We start from the raw sequence: 25,192 nt of genomic DNA, 5'->3' as shown, positions 1-25,192 counted from the left end.
ACATTTTTTCTGCCGTCCCTTGTTAACTGCTCATATCTTTTAATTTTCTAGCAGGATATTTATGAGATGTTCCATTTGTTGCTAGTTTTATATATACATACACCTATATAAAAACTATATAAAATAGTGTGCATATGTATGTATTTTTTCAATTGCCAAAAATCAATTCACAGAGCAAACCCTAGGCCTTCCACAGAACTTTTGATGCCTTCATTTACTACTTTTAATATATGCTGCAGAGGTTTGAATTGTGACTTTGTTATGAGGTGAGTAATTCTCATACTTTCAGAGGGGCTCACAGTACTGCAGTCTGCTGAATCGATTGGAAAAAAAAAAAAAAAAAGCTTGAAATAAAGCTAGTTAATGATAGATTAATATCAATTGAGAAAGGAAATTGTCCTATCTTGTATTTAAAGAAAATGTTTCCGTAGGAGGACCTGGGAGTGCTCCATAATCCTTATTACATGCGAAGAAGGGAGGAAATCTTAAAAGGAGCAGTCTCTCCTCCATAACACAATTCTAATAACTTTTGACCAGGCACAGCGCACCGCAGAGTTCACATCATCCGAAAGCAAACAAACCGACCTCATCAGTCGATCGGTCTAATCAGGCAGTGACGGGTGTGAAGCATGCGAGGGTAGGGTTGGTTTTGTGTAACTTAAGCCGTGCCTAGCTCAAGTTCAAGGATCCCTCTGTAACCAGTGGGGGACGAGTGGTGTCTCCAGCGGGCAATTCGCTGTGCCCAGTGTTGTCGCCCCAGCAGCGGCGGGGCAGGCCACCCTCCGGGGAGAGCTGTTTCTCTTTGTTGGCTCTAGAGCAGTCCTGGATAACAACCTCTGCGTAGATACCCGACTTTCAGAGTGCTGAGCTTCATCGAAGTAAATCCTCCACCAAGTGACTTAAGCACACAAGTCTCAGGGACTCCTAATGCTACTTAAGAAACTACGTTCATTAGGTACCACTTAAAGTATTCTATATCCCGCCTTGATATCAGGGTGTTTAGAAATACTGTATTGAAATGATTTTAGGTATTGGATATGAATGTCGAATGAGAAGACATTACTTGTTAGGTGTGTGACTGGAAAATTAGATTAATGATGTTTAAGTACGGAGATAACCTTTAGATACATTACACAAGGAATGGAACGCTTCCTGACAACGAAAATAGAGAAATGAGCACCGTAATGGACGCATCAGACAGAAGTGCCTATCATTTACATGGCTGTATACTTTGTGGTTTCAGGTTAATTTAATAGCGCTATTAAGCTGCTGTATGAATATTCTTTAGCAGCTGTGTTGTTTCAAAACATTCATCTTTTAGTGAGGTATGACACTGCACTTGTGAGAAAAGTATGCGGTCTGATCAGCTGTTTTGTAGCCAAAAAAGCATTTATAAGGAATAAAGGTGCATGTTCTGATAAAAGTTCATGCCACTGAACTCCTTGACTTAATGCAAGTTCTGTCCTAGGGTAAAAAAAAGTTCACTATACAGAACAGCATCAAATGCCTATTATATTGTTCTTTGTTTCTTTGCCAACTGTGGATTTAAAATTGGAATAATTCAAAAAGCAGTGGGACATTATGACTCACTCAGTACCTCCTGGGCTTTTGACATTATCGTAAAGCCACATACACTTGAGTGCAAGGTTTAGTTAGTGGATTTCAATAACACAGCTAGCAGACTTTATTGAAACCACAGAGTACCTGATTAACTGTAAACGATGATTTATTTCTTCTGAACAGTCAGGGTATTATAGCTCCAGTTACAGGTGTGTGATGCTGAGTGACAATTCAAGTGATATTTTTTTTTTTTTGAGGTTAAATTTATTCCTTCAATCAAAATCAGGGACATGTTCTAACAGTAACATCTAGTTTTATGAGACCTTGCTTTTCAATATTTGTGAAATTAGTGTAACTTTTAATTTGTTTTTCACACGTCATCTTTGAGATCTTTCTGAAAACTCCCAGTGGAAAGCTTGGGGAATGGGTATTCCATAGAAGAGAGAGATTAAATAAGAGGAGTTTTGGCCACAAGATGTCCAATACAATTAATCTAGAAAGTCTGCATCTTCATTTAAAGACTGCAGAAAGCAGAGTCCAACAGCACATCTTCCACTGAAGATCAACATTATTTATGTTGCCTAGTCTGTATAAGCTGAAAAGGGAAATATATTTTCCAATAAAATCTTCCAGGCTGAAAATACAGAACAGTTTGCTTGAATCCAAATGTATATTGCTTAGTCTCTACAGGAAAGTAAAGACGTATTAAGTCATATGTCAGCCAAGTTGAATTATTGATGTTGAATTAAACATGTTGAACTCAGAGATTCATCAACTTTATAGTATTTGTTAGAAAAGTACCCCCTTCTATCTATTTGGACTGACTTTTTATTATCTCTCTTGTTTATTATCTCTTTTATTTGAGTCAGTGGTTGCTGACCTGACTAATAGCTTTCATCTTTGTACTGCAAGCTGTTTCCATATGTGCAGGTGCTGTGGAATTTATTGTCTTTACGTTGAAAAATCAAGATCTAGTCAATATGTTTGTAGATATTTAAATGAAAGTATTCTTAAGGTAGAATTAAGGTATAAGATTTAGGACATTCTGATTTTAATGTAGGAGACGTTTAAGAGACAGGAAATTCTGACTAAAGGATAAAAATAGATATTTGAAAATCCAAAAATCTAAATTTCACCAAATCAGAAAAAACATAATTAAAATTCCAGACTCAGCTGTGAATTGCCTTCAGATACCTGTACCTGGTAGAAGAAATCCAGTTAACTGTGTGGACATAAATTATGCTTAACCTAAAAGGCCCAAATGTATATCCTTAAGTCCTACTGTCTTTTTGGGAGAGACCTGGCTTTCCCTGTGTTTATGATAACTGAGAGGCTACCTGTGGGCTCGGTGATTATGCAGAACCATGCAGTTATAATCCATATAAGAAAAAAAAGGAAGAAATATGTCTTCTGTGGCACCTCTTAATTACAATAGCATCTTCCCGCGTAAGCATATGACCTGGCATGTCTCAGGTCCAGAATCATTCTTGGGGTCAATCTATGAGGAGCTGGCTGACAGCCTGTTTTTCAATATGGGGTCTGTTATCTGGAGAAGGAACAGACTAAGCTGTGGTACACCAAGTCCGCTGGCATTGTGCTGGCAGTCAAAAAGCCGTGCTCCCCAACAGGTGCAGTTATGATAGCATGAACGCGCTCAGGGTGATGGAGGCATTGGATCCCATGGAGGCTGTCGCTCTCTCTGTAGAGTCATGTTGGAAGGGACCTTTAACGGTCATCCAGTCCAACGCCCTGCCATGGGCTGGGACGTCTTCCACGACAGCAGGTTGCTCAAAGCCCCGTCCAACCTGACCCTGAGCACTTCCAGTGGTGGGGCACCCACAACTTCTGTGGGTATCCTGTTCCAGTGCCTCACCAGCCTCATCATAAAAAATGTCTTCCTTACGTCCAACCTAAATCTACCCTCTTTCAGTTTAAAGCCATTGACCCTTGTCCTACTATAGAGTATATTAGCATGTGTGATGGTCTGGATCCTGACTGGTACCATCAGGGCAGAAGCTGCCGTTCATGTTGTGATTTACGTGTCATAGCTGCAGCACTTTCTGTGGAAAAGTTACAGTGCTGGAATGAGCAGATAATGTTTAAAATAAGGGCTAGAGTCGAGGTTTATTGAACATGTTCAAACATCCTGGCATTTAAAGATGTAGAAATCTAGGCTTCAAGTCTTCTAATTGCACTTTAAAAGCAGTATTATTTATTTAAAAAATATGTAGGGTACAGAACTCAGAAATATCATTTGCAACAGTGTAACTGCCCTTTGACTGTGACCTTGGTAGGTATTAGTAAGAGGCAGGATCTTTCTGGTTAGTGCACGTCTGCAGCTGATCTTTTTGTTTTATACAATAAGCAAAAAATGAGGGCATCGGTGTACCTGATAAGGTTCCTCCACGCCAAGCTCTCAATAAAGAAACAAATGATCTGGTAAAAGGCTTGGGATTTAGTCAGTGCTTGTTATTATAAGTCTATTTTAATTAATGTTTCTGTTCAGGTACACAAACCCCTTGGAGTTGGAATTTTTAAGTTTTTATTCTGAGCTGATTTTAGTTCGGTGGCAGATCTTACTATGCTGAAAATGATGTAGTTCAGAGAGAGTTTGTCAGTCGATACAAAGGGCGGCTTCCATTTTGATTCCTGCATGACTTTAACTATAGCGGGTGAAAAGCCGGCAAAGCCTGGGGCAGCAGGCTCCTGGGAAAGGCAAGGCACCTGCAGTAAAGGAGAGCTACAGCTGTGCTGGCTGCATCTTCCCCGTCGGTGTCCCAGAGCGCCCAAGAGGGATCAGGTGTGTTGGTCTGCTGCAGCTAGTGGGAATGGGGAAGCTGTTCAGCAGCCTGTGCTGCCGCTTTCCTAGCAGCAGCAGGAGGAGCGAGCTCAGCTTCCAGGATGCATTGGTTTTACTCTTGTCCAGGCAGGGGCAAAACTGAAATCTCCTTATGCTGCTGGGAAACCTTGAGTCAGTGTTGATCCCAGCGGATGAGTTAGGCCGGGTACCTCTCCGACCCCAAATTCAGCTTGAATTGATATGGACTGATCTTGCCTACTTTTGCTTGTGGTAAGGCACAGCGAACCTGTATCATCCTCTCTTTTTTTTCAGCTGGCTAGCTGAAAAAGCAAACAAACATTCCCCTACCACTGTATTCCTAAACTGACACCATGAATTTGTAAAGTAGACACTACATTATTGTCTTCATAATGCCAACTGACGTTACTGTGTGCCTCTTAAAAAGCATGTGCCTTTGTCAGGGAGAAACAGGGAGAATCTGGATTGGAAGTTCATTCATGAAAAAAAAGTTGTAGCAACTGAACTTCTCTGCAGAAACATCTTCTGCTCGGATGTCTCTCAGCCAGATTCTTTTTCTTTTTCTCCTTGCTGCCGCGGTGGCTATTTCTGTTTGGGAGCATGTCATTATAGTAACAGCTTACATTTTGAGACCTCAACTTGACAATCTGCAGTAGGCCACGTTGACCCAACGATGCGTTTGGCAGCAAGTGCCCTTCCCCTTCTGAGAAAGCAGAAGGCACGTTGCTAAGGCTTCCTCACTGTTCATAGGATCAATCCACATTGCTGCAATGTATTTTTGCCTTTTTTTTTTACTGCTTGGCGCTGTCTTTCCCTCTGCTCTTACACTTTGCGCTGTAAGTACTGCGTAGTGGGTATGAAGCCATGGCTGCATTGCGACCTCAACATGCGCGTGGACAAAGACGCCGTGTGCCCAGTAAGGGGGAGCAGGAGAGAAGGGTGGTGTCCACCCAGCCCCACTTCTCCACCAGCGAGCTCCAGATGGTATCACCAGCACGCAGGAACAAGAAACCCGCCCTTCCCTCTGTCTTCCGGCACAGCCGTGTCCTTCTCCCGCTGCTGCCATCAGCTGTAGCAGAAAGAGCACAGCGCCACGAGCTGATCAAGAGGGAAGGGATTTCCGAGTGCTTTATTGAGAGACAAACTTGCCCAATTAGGAGTAAATTCTCTGTTAGTTTAGATGGAGATTTGACCAGTGTTTTTCTGCTTACCAGAGGCTGGGAAGTGGCCTATGAAGTTTGCTCATCTCTTAATTTCAAGAAGTCTTTTTCCTTGGTGAAGTATCTTGGAAGGTTCTTTACTGTACATGTAATAAGACATGGTGCTAATGACTTGAATGATAGACGTTCTAGCAGCAGTGAAATGCAAGAAGCCAAAACTACCTTAACAAATACGGTTCATTTAACTAAAAGAGGCAGACTGAGCAGCAGGTGGAAGGGTTAAACAAAAGGAAAAAAGATTATAAAAGTTTGCGGTTTTGGCTGCACTACAAATGGCTCTCTTGCAGACTTTATAGCATTAGTGTTGCTTCTCATAAACCTTGAAACCATTCATCCATTTAGAAAGATTAAATTGGTTAGTCATCCAGAACATAAAATACATGCATCCATTTTGTCTGTTACCCTAAACCATCTGAAGTATAATAAATGCAGTGGGTGCCATTAAACCGAAGCATTGAGTATTAATGATGGCCTCAGTTGTGGTATTTACAGTTTGCCAGCTCTTGTGTTTCTGATAGTATATTCATCTGTTGTTGCTCAGGGACAGTAAGAGCAGAGTCTTTGAGTTGGAAAACACAGCTATAATATATGATGTGAGGGGCTCAGAGAAAACATCTTGGTACTAAAGCAGGGAAAATCCTAGAAATGTTACATTTTTTGTTATTCTTAGAAGGTCAAAGTTAAGAGGCACAGACTTCACTTACGGTATCTTAATATATTTATAATGGTCTGCTAAACAGTTTGGAAAGACAGGTTTGTTTGGTTTTCTAGTTACAGATGAAGCTATTGCTATTTAAAGTTCTGTTCTGTCACTTAAACAAGCTAGACAAAAATGGCCAGACTCTTCTAAAGCAAGAATTTGTAGAGGCACTTGGTCAGCAACCAGGTTCATGACTAAAATAAAAATTTAGATTTGATTTAGCAGCATTTTTTCTTGATTAATATCAGGATTTCAGATGCAGTACTCCTTGCCAGAATTAAGCAAATTTGCAATGGTTGCTTCAGAATACAAAGAAATTTAATTCCTGCTGCTTTGAAATATGAAGAGACAATCTCAAATGCAGGGATTTCCAGTGTGCTGGAAAAAAACATTTACATGTTTTTAAATTACTACATATAGTGCCTTTAATCAGAGCATCCAGCTTGACAGCTTTAAACCTGGGGAGCAAATCCTCTCCGAGTTTCCAGTTCCATGCTGGAAATGCCAGCTCATTCCTATAGGAAGCAGGAATCGATGTCACGTATCGGCTGTCATTCAAAGCAAAGCAGATTGCCAGCTATTCTTAAGCATTTGCTTGAGTACCAGCAACTTCTGTGGGCCGCAATGAGGTACTCGAAATACGCGCTCACAGCTTTACTGACTCAAGGCTATGCACAGTGAGCGTAAAAGCACTCCTCCCCCGTCACTGCCGACGTTTGCGGCCTCAGCCGGAGGCTGCTCGGGAAGATGAGAGTACTTCCAGGGAGTCTAGCAGATTGTGCGTCAGGTGCTGTACGTAGGTTTAGTTTGCGTTTGTTTTTCTGAAACATTTCTGGTGGCAAAAAAATAACAAACCCTCCTCCCCCACCCTCAACATTTGTCTTTTACTGCAAATACAAATGGCAAAACTACCAGGAGCGAGAGAGGTGATCTGAAAGAGGCAGAACCTCATAAATTGTTTGTGTGGGAAAGGCTGTCTTTCCTTTTCTCTAACTGATGGCATGCCAAGTTTATTTTATAGTATTTACAGTAAGATTTGTTTGTTTTGATACCCTTTGTATGTTGCTAGGGAAAAAGCAAAAGAAAATCTCCAGGAAGTTTATTGTTTCTGATGAGACATAGTTTAGGCTTTAATTTTCTTTCTAGTCCTATACGTTTTACTAGAAGTGTAATATATAAAGGGATATGAGATTGCAATTGGATGAGTTATTACTGATCCGTCATTTATTTTCTCTGTATGAATTTGGTGCTTAAGAAAGCCCTCAGACCAGCAGGCTGAGAAAGTGAAATTGTGAGCTCATTCCGAGGGCAGACCCAGGATGGGCAGGAACAGCACTGCTTTCTCCTTCCTGCCTCTCATCTCTGACCTTGGCACATCGCTCCAGGAGCAAGAAGAACGTGCAGGCTCTGCCTGTGCAGTTGAGCTCCAGACAGATGACAAGGAGAACAAAGCTATCCATGATGGAGCGGTCCCCGGTGTGGCTGTACAGGCAGCAGATTGCATGAGGGCTAACATGCCTGCCTGTTTTGATCCTCTGCTACAGGGAAACTCCTGGTTTTAAGTGAGAGGTGGTCTATGAAATCGTGAGATGTTGGAGAGGGAACGGCTATTGCCCATCTCTTCCAACACAAGAACTACAGGGTATCAGGTGAGTCTATCAGGTGCTATCAGGGCTACCAGGCACCTTCCAAGTAACTGGAAGAGACAACCAGTGGCAGCTGCTAATCACGCAGGAAACTGCTGGAGGTGGAAAAGGTTTCTCAAGTGCCTGCTTTGATCTCATTTGCGTTATCGGTCACCGCGTAGGCAGAAGGAAGCGTTTACTTGATTTACAGCTTCTTTAACTAGAGCATCCTACCCTGCGTCTGCAGAGCAGGTCATCAGCTGGTGCGGAAGGTCCTTCCGGGGAGGCAGGTACTGCTCTTTTGAGCTTGTTGCACTGAAAGGGAAATAGCGGTGTTTGGTTTTAATGCCGAAGCCTCAATTGTTTGAACCAAACTTCTGAATGCATTGCAGGGTCTTGGATTACAGTAGGAGTTGAGAAATAAGAGAGTAATGGTATATTTTATGTGCCATGACACCTAGCACAGAATTGTCTTACCTCCCCCTAACCTTTGCTGTGAAATACTGGGTAGACGCAATGTCTTTCCTCTGTGTGGTGGAAACATGCATTAGCAAGTGCCATGTTTGGCTGTCTGGGGATGAAGCATGATTGCCAAATGTTAGAAGTTGTTCCTGTAGAGCTGGGAAGGGATTTTCATAAGGGCAGACTGTCTCGCCGACCCCCATTCATCCCTGCTAACGGAGCAACCGTCCCCTCCTCCCCGGCAGTTTCCCTAGCAGGATGATATACCCAAGGTGTATACGATAGCTGTATGGACACGGCCTCCCCTTTGCAAATATTGACGTGATGTATACACCGTCAAGTAGGGAAGAATATTTTAGGGTCAATAAGTCTCTTTAAGCAAAGTTCATACCAGGAGATGCTGGCACAACTGGTCACTGTTTAGTTTACACCTGTCAGAAGCAGGCAGCCTCTCAACTCCTATGTTTGGGCGAGTATATTCATTATAATTAGCTTTTATACAATATTCTTTTCATCTTCCCTGCACTTCACAATTGTTAATTAATCGCACAGCACCCAGGGATTACTAGTAACGCTTTACAAGGGAAAGCAGAAACAAGCAAGAAGAGGTCAAACGACTGGGCCAAGGTCACGGAAGAAATTTTGTCTAAAGAACATTAGGTTCTGCAAGATTAACGCCGTGTTAACTGGTCTGTCCTTGGATGTCAGCCTCCATTTTGGGGGGAGGGGTTGTTTCTGGGAGGCAGTTTTGACATTGTCTAGTGTATTCAGAGCTCCCTTTTCATTTGTTCTCTTTAGTACTTTTTTTTTTTTTTCCTGAGGCAAATGGAGGACAGAGAAGTTTTGTCTTCAGAGGATGCTGGGGAATTTCCACGAACGGAGAATGTCTCATGTTCTGGAGCTTTTGTGCACCATCTTGTCATTTTGCAATTACAAATGGGGGCACCTGACGAGTGAAATTAATTGGTTATGTTTTCAAAGTTATTGCAAAGATCCAGATACCCAATTCACTTTAAAAATAAAAGGCTTGCTTGTCTGGCACCGATAGGCCTTTCCAAAAGGTCTGCACTGATAATAGCAATCCGGTAACTTATCTGACAGGAAATACCGCAAGTATAGAATATGCTCACGGTGCTTTCTTCTCCCTAGGATTTGAAAGATGACCGGAGTGATGAAGAGGAGGAAGATTCTGTTACAGATAACGAAGAGGAGCCCACAAAGAATGGCAACAAGAATGGCTGTGGGTCAAGCAAACATCTCCTAAACAGCAGTCACCACTAGCCCCCTCCTGCCTCACCTCCTGCAGTGATTTCTGCTCTGTTTTTTAACTCAACCTACAGGATAGAATTTAAGTCAAAAGGCTTATGAGAGACTGTGATTGATTTATTGTTGGCTACTGGACCTGGAAAAAAGCCCAGTTTAGAGGGGAGGGAAAAATTGCATAACATGACAAAACGTGTTAATGACCCACTTTCTGAATCGTTGCTAAGTGTTTGGAAAGACGTTTGGACACACTGACTGTCAGTGCTCAACAAGGTCAAAGCTCAAGAGCGTCCGATCATTTACTGTCCCGTTGAATCTAATGTTGTTTTTCAATCTGATGTAAGATGTTTCACCGAGCAGTTTAATTCACAGATGTTTTGTGGTAGGTAGGTAGGTAGTGTGAACTCCATTAGGAACCAAAGCTACCCAGGGTGGGAAAAGTTTGACAGCGGTATACAGTGACTAGCTTTTTAGTCTTTACTTTTCAGTTTAAACCCTCATCAAAATGGCTATTTTTTGTGAGTTAGATTTCATTTCCTTGGAGGCCGATGGAAGCTAACATGGAGGAAGTCAAATTACTTGCCTGTGAAGAGCTGGCTTCACTGCAGAAATATAGTCTTTCTCCAAAATGTGCTGTATGATAGATAGATAGGTCAAATATCATGTTCTAAGATTTACTTGTCAAGGAAGTCACTGTTAAAATAGCAAACCTCGGCCCCAGTTCTCCATTGAGCGCCAGGTTTCACAAATGTCTCTCATCTCAGTCGTTTTGGCCCAGTGTTAGAACAGAAGGTGCAGCGGGGAGGGAAGATAGTGAATGAAAATCGGGTCTTCTCACAAGTTCTTTTGCACTTCTTGTCTTCAAAACTGCTGAACACCCTCTGCTGCTGACACATCTACAGCCCAGAAGATTAAAAATAAATCTCATCCGTTCCCTTCTTGTGAGCTTGTCTCACGCGGCGGCGCTGGATGGTTGCCTTCTGAGGAGCGAGTCTGCTAAATTCTGTTTCATGGTTCCTGCATGTTCACTGCACGCATCGGGTCATTGGGGGAGCGTGGGGCTAGCAAGGAACGTCACATCATCCGTGCTGTGTGTTCATTTGATATCAGGATCTGTATTTCCATCTCTGCTCTTTTTGAAAATCGGGAATCACATCAGCTAGAGCCGAACTTGGATGTGAGTATGTGACTGAGGCCACATACCGTTGTTTATGCCGTAACAAGTGGAGGAACAGTGGATGTTTTATCAGCTCCTCTTACCAAAAGTGCCTCTATCCTAAGTCTGCACTTTTGTTCTAACGCTAGTGCAGAGTGCAGCAGCATTTTTAGTCCCGGGGCTTTCCAAGGAGAGCCTGGGCCTTTTAAGCGGGGTGGTACTGGTCTTATTTCCAGATGTGTCTAGCTCACAAGGTCATAAATGATTTGCGTCATAAGTTTTAGAGGTGAGAGGCTCTCCGTGTGGTTCTACAGTAGCTGAGATCATCTGGTTTGCTAAATCCAGTAGCTTGATAGAGACCAGGGGGACTGCTGCTCAAACAGCCCCAGCGCAGAGCTGTCGGTTCGGAAAGGCTCCTTTCCCCTTAAGGCTGCCCAGGCAGGAACTTGGTGACCTACGGGAAGCACTATACGACTGACTTGTTTTCTCAAGATTTCCTTGGCAAAGAAGGATATAATTCAGCGACTGAAGCATTTGAAAGAATGGGAAATGTTTGGGATCTCAGATATGAAGAAAGAAGTGGTTTCTGTGCAGTTTCAAGAAACTATAGGAATACTTTGTTACAGAGGCTGGTAGTATGAAAATATCAACATATGGTCTGTTGAACTAGGCTCTGCTTAATTTTTTACTTATATTTTGGACCATGTAATACCCCAAATGTTTATGTTTTACCACAGAGAATTACACTGAGAAAGGAGTATGGCCTACAGCTGCTGAGAAGGGTGGGAAACATAGAGTGGGGCGACAGGACTCCCGAACCCGTGGCTGTAGTTCGGTAGTGCTGCTCGGGCTGAGCGGGCAGAATTCCCTCAGTAGTTGTTGTAGAGCAGTGTGTTTCCTTACGTAGCTGTGGAGAATACCTTAAATACTGCGGTGTGGATTTATTGGAAGTGTAAGTAGTTATTACATCATCTAAAGCAACTGGTGACTTTGGCAGGGTCACAGTTGCTTATCGGGGCCTGTTTATTGCCTACATGAAAAGAACTGGCCTTTCCTAACAAAATGTAGAAACCCGACGTCTTGGAGGCTTTACACTCCCTTTGAGAGCAGCGGAGACAACGATGCTTTCTACGAGACATAACGGGGTTTTGGGAGATGGCCAGGGTATTATCATTTGATTTTGGTGCCAGAAAGCTTTCCTGCTATGACTAGGAAAGGAATTCAGGGAAGGAAGCACGAAGAATGATGTTGTCACAGGAGCGAGCCTCTGAACAACTACTGAGTTTTAAACTGGAATTTATAGTCTCGTTGAGGCCAAATCTTGCCCTTCCTACTCGGACAAGTCTCCCACTGAAGCCAATTAACTCTATTGGAGTTTTGCCTAGGAAAAATTTTGGATTGCAGTTCTCCAACCTAATTACAAGACCTGTTTTAAATTGATGTGAAACTAGGGTCTTAAAGGAAGAGGAAAAGGTAGATAAATACATTCAAACATAAAACGTTGAGGCAAATTTTGGGTGAGTACAGAAGAATATGGAAGAAAATAATGTCCTGAAGGTGAAGATTAAGTCTAAGCACAGTAAACAACCAACTAACTACGTCCCATTGCAGTTAGGGGTATGGGAGGAAGGCAGGCCGTGGAAGGCCCTTCCAGGGCGTTACTGTCATGGCCGACCAAAGTGATGAGACCTAAAAGTTCTGGACGTAAACCACGAGGTGCTGGGGATAAATACCCACAGCACAGAAAGAAGTGGGAGCAGATTGTCACGGTGGGACCGGACACATGTTCTGCGTTAACATCGGTTCTGTCATTCCTGAAGTTACAGGCCTTTCGTTTTCCACTTGTTACTGGTAGAAACTCAGAAACAAGAAGCTGAGGTCATGGGGAACACAATTCATGCTAAAGAAATTAATGTCATGGTGCTTCAACATTTTCAGTCTATTCAAAGCCCTTAACTTTTTAACGTTATCATGAAAAGAGTCTCAAAATGCAAGTGCAGGGCAATTGTACGTCATGATATGAGCAGAGATGACAGACTCTTATGCATTATTTTGACCTTTTCACAAAATGGGTCCTGGTTTAATGCTTGGACACTGTGCATCTGGTTTTGCTACATCACTTTGACCATACCAAAATATTTATGATAGAATTACAAAATGAAGATGAAATCTTAGACTATTGGAATCAGCAGAAACTCTTCTGTTCCATGTAATTCCTCTGAATTTTGTTCAGGTCCTCCTGTCTGTGTAGACTATGCTGCCTCCGTACTTGTTTACTACATAGGTTTACCAGTCTACTCTGGATTTGACTAACAGATCTCCTTTACTCCACAGAACTCATTTTGTCCATTTGTATCATTCAGTATAATTATCTTTTTTTGTTCTTAATGCCACTGAATTTGTCTGGTCAGTTATGCTACACACTACAAATAAATATTTTTTAAAAATAGGTATCTATGTAAGGATTTCCTTGTTTTCTCCACCTTGCGGTGTGCTCCCCTCTGCTTTCCATTCCCTGCCAGCTTTCCAATGAGGGCTTCTTCAGGAACTAAGTCCTTACTCTTCCAAGTTCTTCCCTCGCCTGGAAAAGGCTGGATGACCCACCCCCTTCTTAAAGAGGTAACAGCGATTGCTGTAAATGAACTTCTCTTTTTTTTTTTTTTTTTTTCCTGGACAATTCATGAATGAAGAGGAACCAAAATTAATGGGTGCCTCATCCATCGTTTGTATTATTCAAGATTTATGCTTTGACTAAAGTACTTGAGAGTGGTCCTGTGTACACTGGGAACTACTCGCTGTAGAATGCTAACACAGTCTTGTATCTTTACTCAGTTGGTTTTTGTTGTGCATATTAGGGCTGCTTATGAAGCTATGTGTAGTTGAGGAATATTAGAATAATACGTAAATACAGAGATATTTCTTTTTTTTTCCCGGGAGTGCCTATGCTCATACATGGTCTGAGGTGCTATTCCTGGTTAGGTTGCCGTGGGATTACGACCTCAATGTCTCATCATAAGCACGCTTGAGACAACTCGGATGTGGCTCTGAAGCTGGCAAAAGCAGGAAAGCTCTACTGAAAGCGAGGGAGCTGTGCTGATTTGTGTCAGCTGAAAAGCTGTTCCGTATTTCTTATTCTTTCCATTTCTGCCTCCCTGGTTGGGAAGATCACGGAGGTTCCGACTTACCATCTCTTCCCACGGGCAAACAAACATAAGGGAAGGTGTTTTAGCCCAAATAATGAACTGTAGCAGAATACTTTGGTTTTATTATCTGAATTCATCTTTTTAAGCTTATGAGTAAGAATAAAGTCGGTGGAAAACAAATCGAACAGAGGTATGTGAGTTTTGGCTACAACCAACTTGCAAACTGTGAAGAAAAAAAAAATCTTGCTGATTTAGAAAGAAAAACACCATCTCCACAGGCACTTCCCCCAGCTGTGGGTTTGAAGAACAACAGATAACCAGTGGGCAGAAATGGAAGTCCATGCTGAGAACAAGAACATAGCCCAGTTGTGAAAACGCCAAAGCGAGTTGGTTTGATGGCTGTTAGCTGCCCCGGAGCTGGGGAGCCTTTCTGCGTGGAGCGGCAAATGAGCCAAGAATGTCCCTCTGAGCTGATTCCATCGGTCGTGTTCAAAATCACTGAAAATGTCTGTTCCCTTTTCCCAGTCAGTTTTATGGGCTCCCTCCTGCTCTGTCTGTGCTGTGTGGAGCCAGGGGTTTGTTTCTTGTCTAGAGAGCATGAGCTTTGGCTGCCCAAGGTGTGCACCTTGAGGAGGATGAACACCTCTGATGTGTTGAAGGTCACCCAGGACAGCTGTGTTCCCACTGAGAATGTGATTTCTGCTTACGAAATATATGAAATCCACCTGATGCCCATGCTTTAGAGACAAAGAGTAACCAAGGTGGGTCAGGCAGCAAGGTGGCACTGTGAGTGACCAGCATCATAGAGAGGGAGCTGACCTCTCCAGAGCAGAGCTTCGTGAATAAGGAGAAGAAAAGTCAGTAGAGGGCTTGGCCAACTCATCGCAGAGGTTTTTTTTACAGACGCAGGTGTGAAAAACTCATTGAAAGGCTGCTTTCTCCAGCTCTCTAGTGGGGACTGTTTTCTTTCGCTTTGTCTCCATATTTCTGCATGATGCTGCTTGGTTTATAGAAGTTCCCAAACAAGGTCAGAGCAGTCATCGCTCGCTTCTGAGAACAGTCAGTACCAAAAGCTTGAGAGGTGGATACCAAACCAGCAGCCCAGGGTGATCCCTCTCCCGCTCTGGTACGAGGCTGTGGTGGGTGCACTCGACCCCTTGAACAGACTGGCAGTGGCTTGATGCGGGCTCCGAAAGAGATAAGGGCCTCAGCTGTAGACGGGCCGTGAATTCCTCTAGTTTCAGCTTGTTTTCTGAAAACCCAACAAAGGAACAGAGTGACTCCTTTATCAAGGAAACAACGAAGTAAGATGTGGGTACAAGGAGCCTCCTGCATACCTTTTCTCTCTCTCGTATTTTGACTACAAGTCAACCACTTGATCCTATAAATCTGACAGCCTGAGTGAGCATTTATTTTGGAGCTGTCCCTGCTAGGCAGTGAGGCTGCATGGCGGTGATCTCCCCCCCGGGACACCTCTCAAGGTTCCTCCTCGAGGCAGAGAGACCTTTTTCCGACGACAGATCTTTGGTAAGTGACCAACATCGCACATGGCCTTTTCTCTTGGTAACTTTGATTGCCTGCTGAATTGATGCTAACGAAACCTTATATAAGCTTCGCAGATACAATCCTTTAGATATAAACTGTTGGCCGAGTCTGAGACTAGGACTGGGTCCAGCTGCACCCAGACTCCTCTCTGAGGAAGGGGTTTAGAATGCAAGGGGGTCCTTTCTGAACCTTGAGACTCAACGGGAGCCTCTTCCTTACTCTCTGCATCTTCAGTCTCTCTCTAAATCATTCTAATTCGAGTGTAACTCAGTTTCCCTTTGTATGATTTTTCTATGCAGTGATTAATAGAGTGAACCTTGCCATTGAGCTTTGTTAAGTGAGTCGCACTTTCACAACATCATGTTAAAGCCATTTTTACTAACACCTCTGTCAGTGATTCCTTAAGCGTTATAAATCACCCCTCACCCATTCGCGACAGAGGCAGAGGTAGGTTCGTACTGGGACGTAATGCGGGAGAAGGGAAATCATCGGACAGAAAACTAAGACTCCTGCAGGAAAAAATATAGTTTCACTTTCTGTCCTGTCCTCCACGTGCGTTAAGACCTTAAGCAGCAGAGAGGAGGTAAAGCCCTGACATTAATCCCTTGTCAAAGAATGGGATTCCCAATTGAGGAAATGGAGGTGATCAAAGCAATGTAATCTTCACCCTAGCTGACTACAGAGAACTTCACGTAGGGCTCTCGGAGTTTATTTTAACTGAAGTACCCTCTGTGGGATTACTTGAAGTTTCTAGCTTAAGAGAAGACAAGGCAGAAAGCACAGGTCTAAGCTTCAACATACGACTCTGCAAATACAAAGTCATAACAACCCATATAGGATAATGTTGTTGATGTTCCAATAGTCCGAAGATTTATGAAAATATCTTCTATTTACTCAGCTGGAAAGAGCCCTGTTCTTCTGGGGTTTTGTTACCCCATAAAGCATTCAGAGGAGACCCCATAATAATTTCAAAGTCAGAAACATTAAGTGGAATAACAAGTATAAACCCTATCCACAGTGACTTTGAAGTGCAAGAAGCATGTCCTTGTAGCCATAGAATATTACTCTGCTTTGAGCCGGGGTGGGAAGAAACAGCTCCCAGGCAGTTGTTTCAGGTGGTGAAAAGTCCATATTTTTCCTACCACAACAGAAGCTGGTCTAAAAAAAGCTAAGCAGTGAAATAGATGATTAAATTCCCACTGAAATTCACAGGAGCTTTTCCCGTGATGCTGATGAGAACTGGATCCAGACCTCAAGCGACCAGATAAAATGATACGGGCAGCATGGCGCTGCGTTCTCCAGCCATCAGGAGCAGGGCCCAGCCCCAGTGCTTCCTCCTCCTATAGCCCAGGGCAAAATCCTCCCTGGAAAATGAGATCTTCTGTCTGCAGGACACACACCTGGACGCAGTTCTGCCTTTGCCTCTGCCCAAACTGGGTGTGTATCTCTTGAGGGATATCCCTGCGAAAGCAGTCCCTCCCCTTTCAAGCCAGAAACTTCAATTTCAGCAAGCAGTCTGCCTCCTGTCCTCTGTGCTGCTCAAAATCTCAGCAAAGCTTGGGTTGCTGATGCTAAAGCCTGCAATCCAAGGCCAAACTTACCAGGAGGTGGCAAATGACGAGCTGTGGTTCTCACAACCACCTTAGTGTGTGAGTGCGCGAGAAGGCTGCTGAGCCAGAGGAGAAAAGGGAGCAGAAACGGGAGCGAAATGACTGGGGCAACACAGCAACAGTTTAAACACAGAACTGACATCACCAAGAATCACAAAGTGAAGCAAGGCAAGGAGGAAAAAAAGCCCCAGGAGAATAAGGAGGAGGAAAAAGACGGTAATAGTGGGGATCAGCCCTTTCCAAGCAGCAGAAGCCAGCTTCGTCTGGACTCTGAGATGAACTCTGCAGCCAGGACAACTCCTTTTCCCCGAGCACCAGCAGCTTCAGGTTGAGCCCAGCCGATGAGTTGCAAAGGCAGCAGCATCTGGGAAACAGTCCTTCAGAAAGTTCCCAGTATGTGAGTGAGGGGATAGGGAGGGACTCAGCTGGGGCTGGGCCAGGGTAGCCACAAGCGGAGGCCAGCAGACCTGCAGCTGTGGCAATGACCCCATGGTTCACCGCCAGTGGCTGGGCAAGCCTGACTCCCTCTTGAATCTCAGCGCTGCTTTTGTGCTTTTCCTGGCTGACTGAGACTCCTCGCGAGTCCTAGAAGAGCTCCTAGAAGATTTGTGTGTTCACTTTCCACACCGAAGAGCGGAAGAAAGCTGCTAAAAGGCCTTTCTAGTGCTAGCACCTATGGGTAACTTTCTTGGTTATGCCATGGGCTGCATACAATGTGGAAGTCCTAGTATTTCAGGAGAAGAATCTGTGGGAAGCAGGAGCTAAATCCTATCAGGTTGTGCAAAATCTTATCAGGCTATACAAATCCTACCTAGTTCCTTTGCTATTTTAAAGGAGGAATTATTCAGCAACCGAAGAATGTGTCATACATTTCCTTATTGGAAAGGGCAGTGAGGTCAGATAGCAGTTGTATGTTTGGAGCTTTTTTTGCCCCTTTGAATCCTTTGGATCCTGCAAGGATGGCACTTGAGCAGAGAAGAGGACACTGCAGCTATACCCCTTTTTGCCTGAAGTGAGGACTACTCTATAACCCATACTATACTGCAAGGCACGCACAGCATTTATTGAACTTGGAAATTGCCCCCCAGATCCACTTCTGTGCTGCAGTTTCCCCTCTTGTACCCTGTTGTGATTCTGCTCTGACATAAAATCCAAGCAAGAGGGAAGCTGGGATGCTTACCCTTCCCCTGCCCCGGCACACATGGGCGACACGAGGGAAATCGTAAACCAGCACTGCCACAGCTCTACGGTGTGGATTGCAAACATGGCTGCTCCATCTCCTGTGGGCAATGATTTTTTTTTTTTTTTTTTAACATTTAGGGACTTCCCAAAGGAAACGTCAGAGCTTAGCCATGGCTTGTGAGGTTAGTCCCGCATCCTGACGGACGCAGGGTCCCAGTAGCTCCACGAGGCAGTGGAGCTGCCAGCCTGCAGCTGAGCATCCTCGTTCTAGGCCATGGAAGGGCCACGCTCCTTTCACTGAACGTTAGTGAGAAGAACACAAATTCCTGCTCTGTAACAGTGTTGAGAAGAGAGAAACCTCTAAGTTTCTCCATTTCATACATCAGAGAGGATTTTACTGCCTGCTGAGCGAATGGACGCTCCTCTGTCCTGTTGCACGATAGAACCGTAGGTGCCAGTGCAAAACACGCAGCAAATGGTGCTATTGGTCTCTGGGCCAAGGCAGCCGGCACCAGGCGCGGAGGGAATCTCACGCACGGGATGTAAGCGTGTCTCGGGCCTTCCCCCTGGTTCTAGCTGACAGCTGCCTTCGGAAAGCCCGGAGCAGCACTGCTGGGCTGTACGTGCAGTGATGAGAAAGCTCGAATACTTTATGCCATTAAAAATGCGTGTATTGGTTACCTGGTTATTGCTGCAAGGGCCCACGAGGTGGCAATAGCAGGACACTGCTCCCGTGTAGCGTTTTTGTCCATCTTTTTGCCCTTTAAAACAAAGAGATCCTAGTGAAGACTGGGGTGCAAAAGAGTTTCTTGCAACTGGTACTTGCCACTTGGTTGGTCTCTAACTGTGAAACAAGTGGTAAAAAAGCACAAGTTTTACTGAAAGCGAGCGTTTGGTACCAGTCCAGAGGACCGGTGTGTTGGTGTCCCGAGGGCTGGCATCTACCGGGGTGTCACCAGTGACCCTTTCCCCGGAGGTGCAGCGCTCTGCTGCTGGCTCCCCTGGTACCAGGGCTGTACCTGGTGTATCTGGGTAAGGGCTAGGGAAGAAAGGATGTTACAGCTTCTCTGACTCGGCTTTACTACTTGTACTTCTTTGTATTGTCTAGTTAAACTACGAATTTGTCAAACCACAGTCTGCAGCTGCTAGTTAAGTGAAGCCCCATTCTCATCTAGATCTTTAATGTCTGTCATGCAAATAAGGGTGATAAAACTCTCAGAATAATGAGGGTTTCACTGCCATTCCACCATAGGAGACAGACTCTGCACCCCAAGGGTATGAGGTGTTTTTGCACCATTGCCAACAATAAAGCAAAGCTCTAAGGGCAGCGGGGTTTGGGCCAGGCTCCCTGCGTGCATGTGCAAGGGAGGGAGCAGTGGGACATCACCTCCCAAACACAAAAGGAGATGGAGACTGAGGAGCAGCTGCATCTTGAACCACTTAAATCCAACAGGGGCTGAGCATTATGGCTAGAGCAACCCAAGGATTTGGGCATGCCAAGAAGTGGCTTTGTATAAGAGAATAAACTGTGACCATGCACAGGGAGGGCACCCTACCCCAGCTGTGCTTGGGTGCTGTTATCAAGGCAGGACGGGAGCTCCCTGCGGGCGGCCTGTCCCCAGAACGTGGTCCATCACCATACTGCTGGGTAGGTCAACCAGAGAGAGGGGGAATGCCTGCGCTCATGGGCTGAGGGCTGTGAACAGCCCGCCTTGCCTCACCTGGCAACATCCTCTCCCAACAATTTTTACAAAGGCAGAAGGATTAATTAATTGGGTACTGGAAAAGACGAGGTACAAGGCAAGCTGCTCAGTCAATGGGGGCTACCTCACCCTGACAGGTACGATGTGCAGGGGCACAGACTGAGCTTTGGGTTTTGTGCTGCAAGGACATTGCCCTAAAACACCTCCAAAACCACCCCAGCGCGCTGGCAGGAGGCGCCACTGAAGAGTGCTCCCTATAGAAAGTTGTTCCCAAATTTCTTTAATGCAAGTAAGTAGTGGTCACTGCAGCCCCAGGTTGAAGCACTCATTAAGCAGTGTGAAATGCTGGACAAACCGGGCTTTTTATAAATGCAGAGCAGAGAGACAAACAATTAAGACCAAAATCTAGCAGTTGTAGGAGTTTTCCCCCAAGGATTTCTCAGGGTCTAGCTGGGGGCACAGTGCTTACCTCCTCCCTTAGTGCTGCTGTGGCTGGTTCCTGCCGGGAGCAAGTTTTGGGCTTGGGCTCCATGACAGGTATGCTGAGGAACTCAGCAGCTCCATAGCTGTGAAGAACCCCGGCTGAAACGACCCACTGAGCCAAGCAAACAGCCTGCGCACTCCCACGCTCCCCTCGAGTGTCAGCAGGAAAAAGGGATCTGTTGGTCTAGACGAGCTTTTTTAATCCCATTCGGCGCAACCCTCGTGATCAGGCTGCGCTCAGCTATGACTGTGTAGAGAGCTGGGAACAGATGTGCTTTGATAGTGGGATGAAGTGTTTCCGTGAGCTCTCTCCATGCATGGCTGTGGATGAACGGGAGGCGCTCGGAAGCTGTAGACTGCGGGTGGCAGCCTCCGTGGTTCCCATCTGACCCCAGCTCTTCTCTAGGTTTCTCTTTCAGAGCCAGGAGGCAGCTGGATTTGACTTGACTGTCCCAGCAGAGACTGAACTTCGAGGCTGCCTGCCTGGCACTTGCTGTGCGTGGGGTTTGCCGTGGGCTGGTACCCAGCTGCTGGCGCAGTTTCTTCCATCACAGCTCACAGACGGTGCTGGTGGGACTCCTCACTGCCAGCAGGTTAACTGAAACGCATCTCCTCTCATTCCTTGTGGGTGTCCAGCCCAGAAAGCCTGAAAGCAGGCAGTTATAAGAGTCCTAGTGTGACGCTAATATTTTGCTTTTATGAACAAATACTTGCAACCAAGCCAAAGTCAATTGCCAGCTCTGTTGGGAGAGAGGATCTAGCATCAGAGGAGGATCCTGATTCTGTTCTTGGTTCACTGTACGATCTTGCAAATAATGACAATATTGGCCCCAAATGGACTGAGATGAGGTATTGGTGGCTGGTGTTGATTAAAGAGCAGGATGCGTTTCAGACTCCAGAAGGGTTGCTCCCTCCAGACCTCGCACTGGCCCTCCATCTGGCTGGTTCTTACCTAGTGACTCTGAGCAGACTTTGCTGACGTGGGCAGTCAGGTTCCTTGCTGGCTGTGGAGGAAAAGGCAGCCCTTGCTGTTGCTTGGAAGAGTGTGACTTGCACAACCTCTGTCAAAGTGCGCCACATTACAGATGTGGCCATGCAACAGTCACAGCACATCCTGCCTGTCCTGCTCCTTTCTCCCCTGAAAACAAAGATGCTTTTGCTGTTTCAGGTCAACTCAAAAGCCCAAAATATGGGGCTCTTTCCCCAAGTAGGTGCTCCAAGTGACTCCTAGGCTAGACAACTAACATAGATATGCAACATCAATTGACCAAATGTCCCAGTTTGCATCTCCAGGCTGTGGAGCTCATAGTAAAGGCTGTGGGACAGCATGTGCTGGAGGCTGAGTGCCCACAGCTCCCTCCCTGCTGAGGGTGTTTGTCCTCCTGGGACAGCGCTGAGGAACTGGTGACGGGGAGGGAGTGCGAAGACTGAGCCGTGCAGAGGGGGGAACTGCAGAGCAGCCAAGTCTGGGGCGAAGGCTAGCAAGACTGGATTGTTAATTTTTAAAAGCTCCAGGCAGCCAGAGCTTTTGGGCTGTGAACTCTGCACTGCTGCTGACAGTGGCGTTACAGTAATGCTTCTGCACAGCTCTGCATGCAAAATGGGAGCAACCAGGAAAATTTGCACGAACTCAGGTAAAGGATTGGTCCTGTGGGGGAAAGTAAGTCTGAATGCTGTTGCATTGTTGATCCTATCACTGCTCATGGATAAAAGGTGGAGGTTTTTCATTGATGAATTTGTGTAAAAATTAGTTCAAGTGGTTTAAGAAAGCTTTGAGAGCAGCTTGAATATGATACAAAAGAAGAAGGGTTAGGCAACAGAAGTCCAGAGCAATGATAACCTGAGCACATGGGCTTGGGGCTGTTTCACTTCCACAAGAGAACAGGGTGTTTTGCAGGCCCAGGCTGGGGGGCAGTGGGGCTGGGGGACCTCGGGACACAGTCCTTCCTCAGCTCCGTGCCACCATCCAGTTGTGCTTGTGCTCGGAGGACAGCCCTTTCCACCTTGGCGCGTCCTCCCGCTCGTGGCCCTGCAGCTCCAGTGGGCTGCGAGGAGGGGCACCCCAGCCCTGCAGTGCCTGGTTGTGGGCCCCCCTCTCCGGGGACGGGAAAGTGCCTTGCTGGCTGGAGGAGAGGAGGCTCCTGTGCCGTGACCCACCTCTGAGACCCTGCTGCAGCGCTTGATGAGGGCCCCTGACCCCTGGTAATCCCTGCTCATGGGGATATTGAGTTTTCCGTTTGCTTTGCAAGTGTAATTGGCCAAGACGCTGTGGAGGGAGGAGAGAGTGCTCAAGGGAGAGGTGTTAAAGAAATAGGAAAACATTATTAAGAGTGTTTTAAGTCGGCAGTTTCCCTTATTAGTACTTTCATGATGGAAAGAAGCCACTTTAGGTCTGTGCAGTTGCACTGGGCCACCATGTCCAGGCCCCTGTAGATATCCACGCAGAAGTCTGTGCTGTTTTGTGCATCCCCTCGGCATCACCTCTCTCTCTCTTCCAAGCCACGCACTGCCTCTTGGTTTGCAAATCTCCTCTGGCTTCTTGTGCCCTGCTGCAAGGAATATGCAGAGAAGGAGAAGCCTTATATGAAATATTCGGTTTGGCGGGGGTGATCCTCGTCCAAAGCAGGTGTTGGATACAAAGGGAGATGTTTGAGAGGAGAAGGGGAACACCAGATGTGGGATATGACTGGCTGAAGGACAGCGCCAGGGAAAGAGGGAGGTGGTGCCTGCGTGAAGGGCTCTGCTGTCATCAACTCCATGCACTCAGAAAATCTACCTCCACACCAAAAAAGAAATCAACGGCATTGTTTTTATGAGAAAGGGTTGTTTTAAACAATCCTATGGTTGGGAACCTCTTCATCTGCTCCTGGGCAATAAGCCTCTAGGATTCTCGCAGCTCACATTTCCCAGCCTGTCACGGGGTCAAACATGGAGTGATGGAGTTAAATGAGAAATCTGTCTCATGATTGCAAGAGCCAAGGCCTGGAGAGGAAAAACCCAAACAAACCATAAAACAGAACAAAAGAAAGTGCCAGCTATTCCCAGGTTCCTGATAACATCATCAGAGGTGGCAACACTGGACTTCATAAAAAGCCTCGATGAACTTTAGGGTCAGCCTCAAACAATGACAGCTCTTTCCTTTGTCCATTTGTTCCCGCATGCCTGGGGAGTGACGTGTGGCTGATCATTATTGCCCGGGTGATGGCTATCTATGCGCAGCTCTCAGATACCAAACAGCCCCCGGACTAGCCTTGTCTGTGTTTAAAAATCCCAGCATGGTCTGGATGGAGGTGGTGGTACACTCTCATTTCCGATCTCTCTACACGAAGTGCTGCCTGCACTGGAGGGAGCGGATTCTGCCAGCACCTTGCAGCTGTGTTACTCAACTGGGAGCACGTTCTTTTATATTCCTGGCTTTTCTCACCCACGGTGGCATGGGTGCGATGTCATTTTCTGCTCCCGACAGTGTTGCACCCTGATCCCTCCAAACATCTGCACCAAGGTAGCAAGATACCCTGGGAGGTTTCATGCGGACAGTAGTGGCACCACTGCGGGGATGTAGCCAGATCTCCACTCTCATGGGGGCAGGTGTGAAGCGACCTGGAATTTCAGGAGTCCATTCCTCAGCCCCTATCCCACAGGAATATTTTTCACCTCTTTTCTCTGTATTCCATGGAAATAGGATGTTTTTCCCCATTGCAGCTGGGTGAAGCTGTGAGGCCCCTGGAGACAGGCGGAGGGGAAGTGTTTGGAGGGAAGATCTCCAGGGAAAACCTCCTGCAATGCACTTGCTGTTTGTGAGACAGATGCATCTCAGCCAAAACAAACTCCCTCTGACAAAAGGGAACCCTTGTCAGCCAGTGAATAAAGCTTCCTGCTAGGGGAAAGAAAGGGTTAGGTCTCCCGCCATGGACTTACTTACCTTAACTGAAGCAGGCTGCGTGCTCCCATGAGGACCCGGGTGCTGGCTGGCTCTGTCCCTGGACACCTCTAGTATCACAGTCACTTTTCTTTCTGTTCCTTATCCCCAGGAGCTCAGGAACAGTCTGTCCATTTTCAGCCAGGCTTGACAGAGATGTCCCAAAGGGAGTTTTTCTCTCACAGGCTTGGGGGAATCCAGGCTGCTGGAAGGAAAAAACCTCTTAAGTGCCTCTGCTGAGGGCTGCCTCAATGGTACTAGACAGTGGAGACTCGACATAGAATCATAGAATCATTTAGGTTGGAAAAGACCTTTAAGATCATCGAGTCCAACCGTAAGAAGTGAGTCCAACATGAAGAAGCACAGCCTTAAACACCCTCTACCCAGGTAAGAAGCTTTAATCAAACCTCTGGCTCACTGTGAAAAGCTGATCTGTAGGAAACCCACTGCTGGCACCTATAGAACTACTTGTACTTATTTGGTTGATAGTTTTAAATGACAAAAGAGCTTTTCTTGGTCCCTACTTGTCATTTAAACTGTCTCTGGCTTCTTTGTGGGGGCATTTGCACAGGTACCAGCAGCACCCGCCAGGTCTGCGCCCAGCCAGCCTGGCCAAACTCTGCAGGGTGGGGGCAGGTGCAGCCTGCAGCAGGGAAGGAAATCCCCGCTGCCCAAAGACCGCAGCGAGGCGAGGAGCTGCGGGGAGAGCGGGGAAGGCATCGCAGTGTCCCGAGCGGGAGAGCATCACCCACTTGGGACCAGGACAGGAAGGGTTTGGAGAGGGGTGGCTGGAGAGAAGGGAG

At 45.8% G+C, this 25,192-nt stretch overlaps 1 protein-coding gene across 1 annotated transcript in view; it reads left to right on the top strand.

Moving 5' to 3' along the window:
• Positions 1 to 9,666, top strand: part of LINS1 (lines homolog 1) — a 63,235-nt gene extending 53,569 nt beyond the window's left edge. Inside the window, exon 18 of the mRNA XM_087743741.1 lies at positions 9,535 to 9,666. Coding sequence (XP_087599867.1) covers positions 9,535 to 9,666 — 132 coding nt within the window. The remainder of the gene's footprint in view (positions 1 to 9,534) is intronic.
• The last annotated feature ends 15,526 nt before the right edge of the window (positions 9,667 to 25,192 follow it).

Source organism: Nipponia nippon, unplaced genomic scaffold (genome assembly GCF_047370975.1).
Source record: "Nipponia nippon isolate SJK-2023a ecotype South Korea unplaced genomic scaffold, ASM4737097v1 scaffold_9, whole genome shotgun sequence".
NCBI classification, from domain to species: domain Eukaryota; kingdom Metazoa; phylum Chordata; class Aves; order Pelecaniformes; family Threskiornithidae; genus Nipponia; species Nipponia nippon.
Note: the sequence above shows the minus strand (reverse complement) of the source record. Positions and strands in the feature narration are given on the sequence as shown.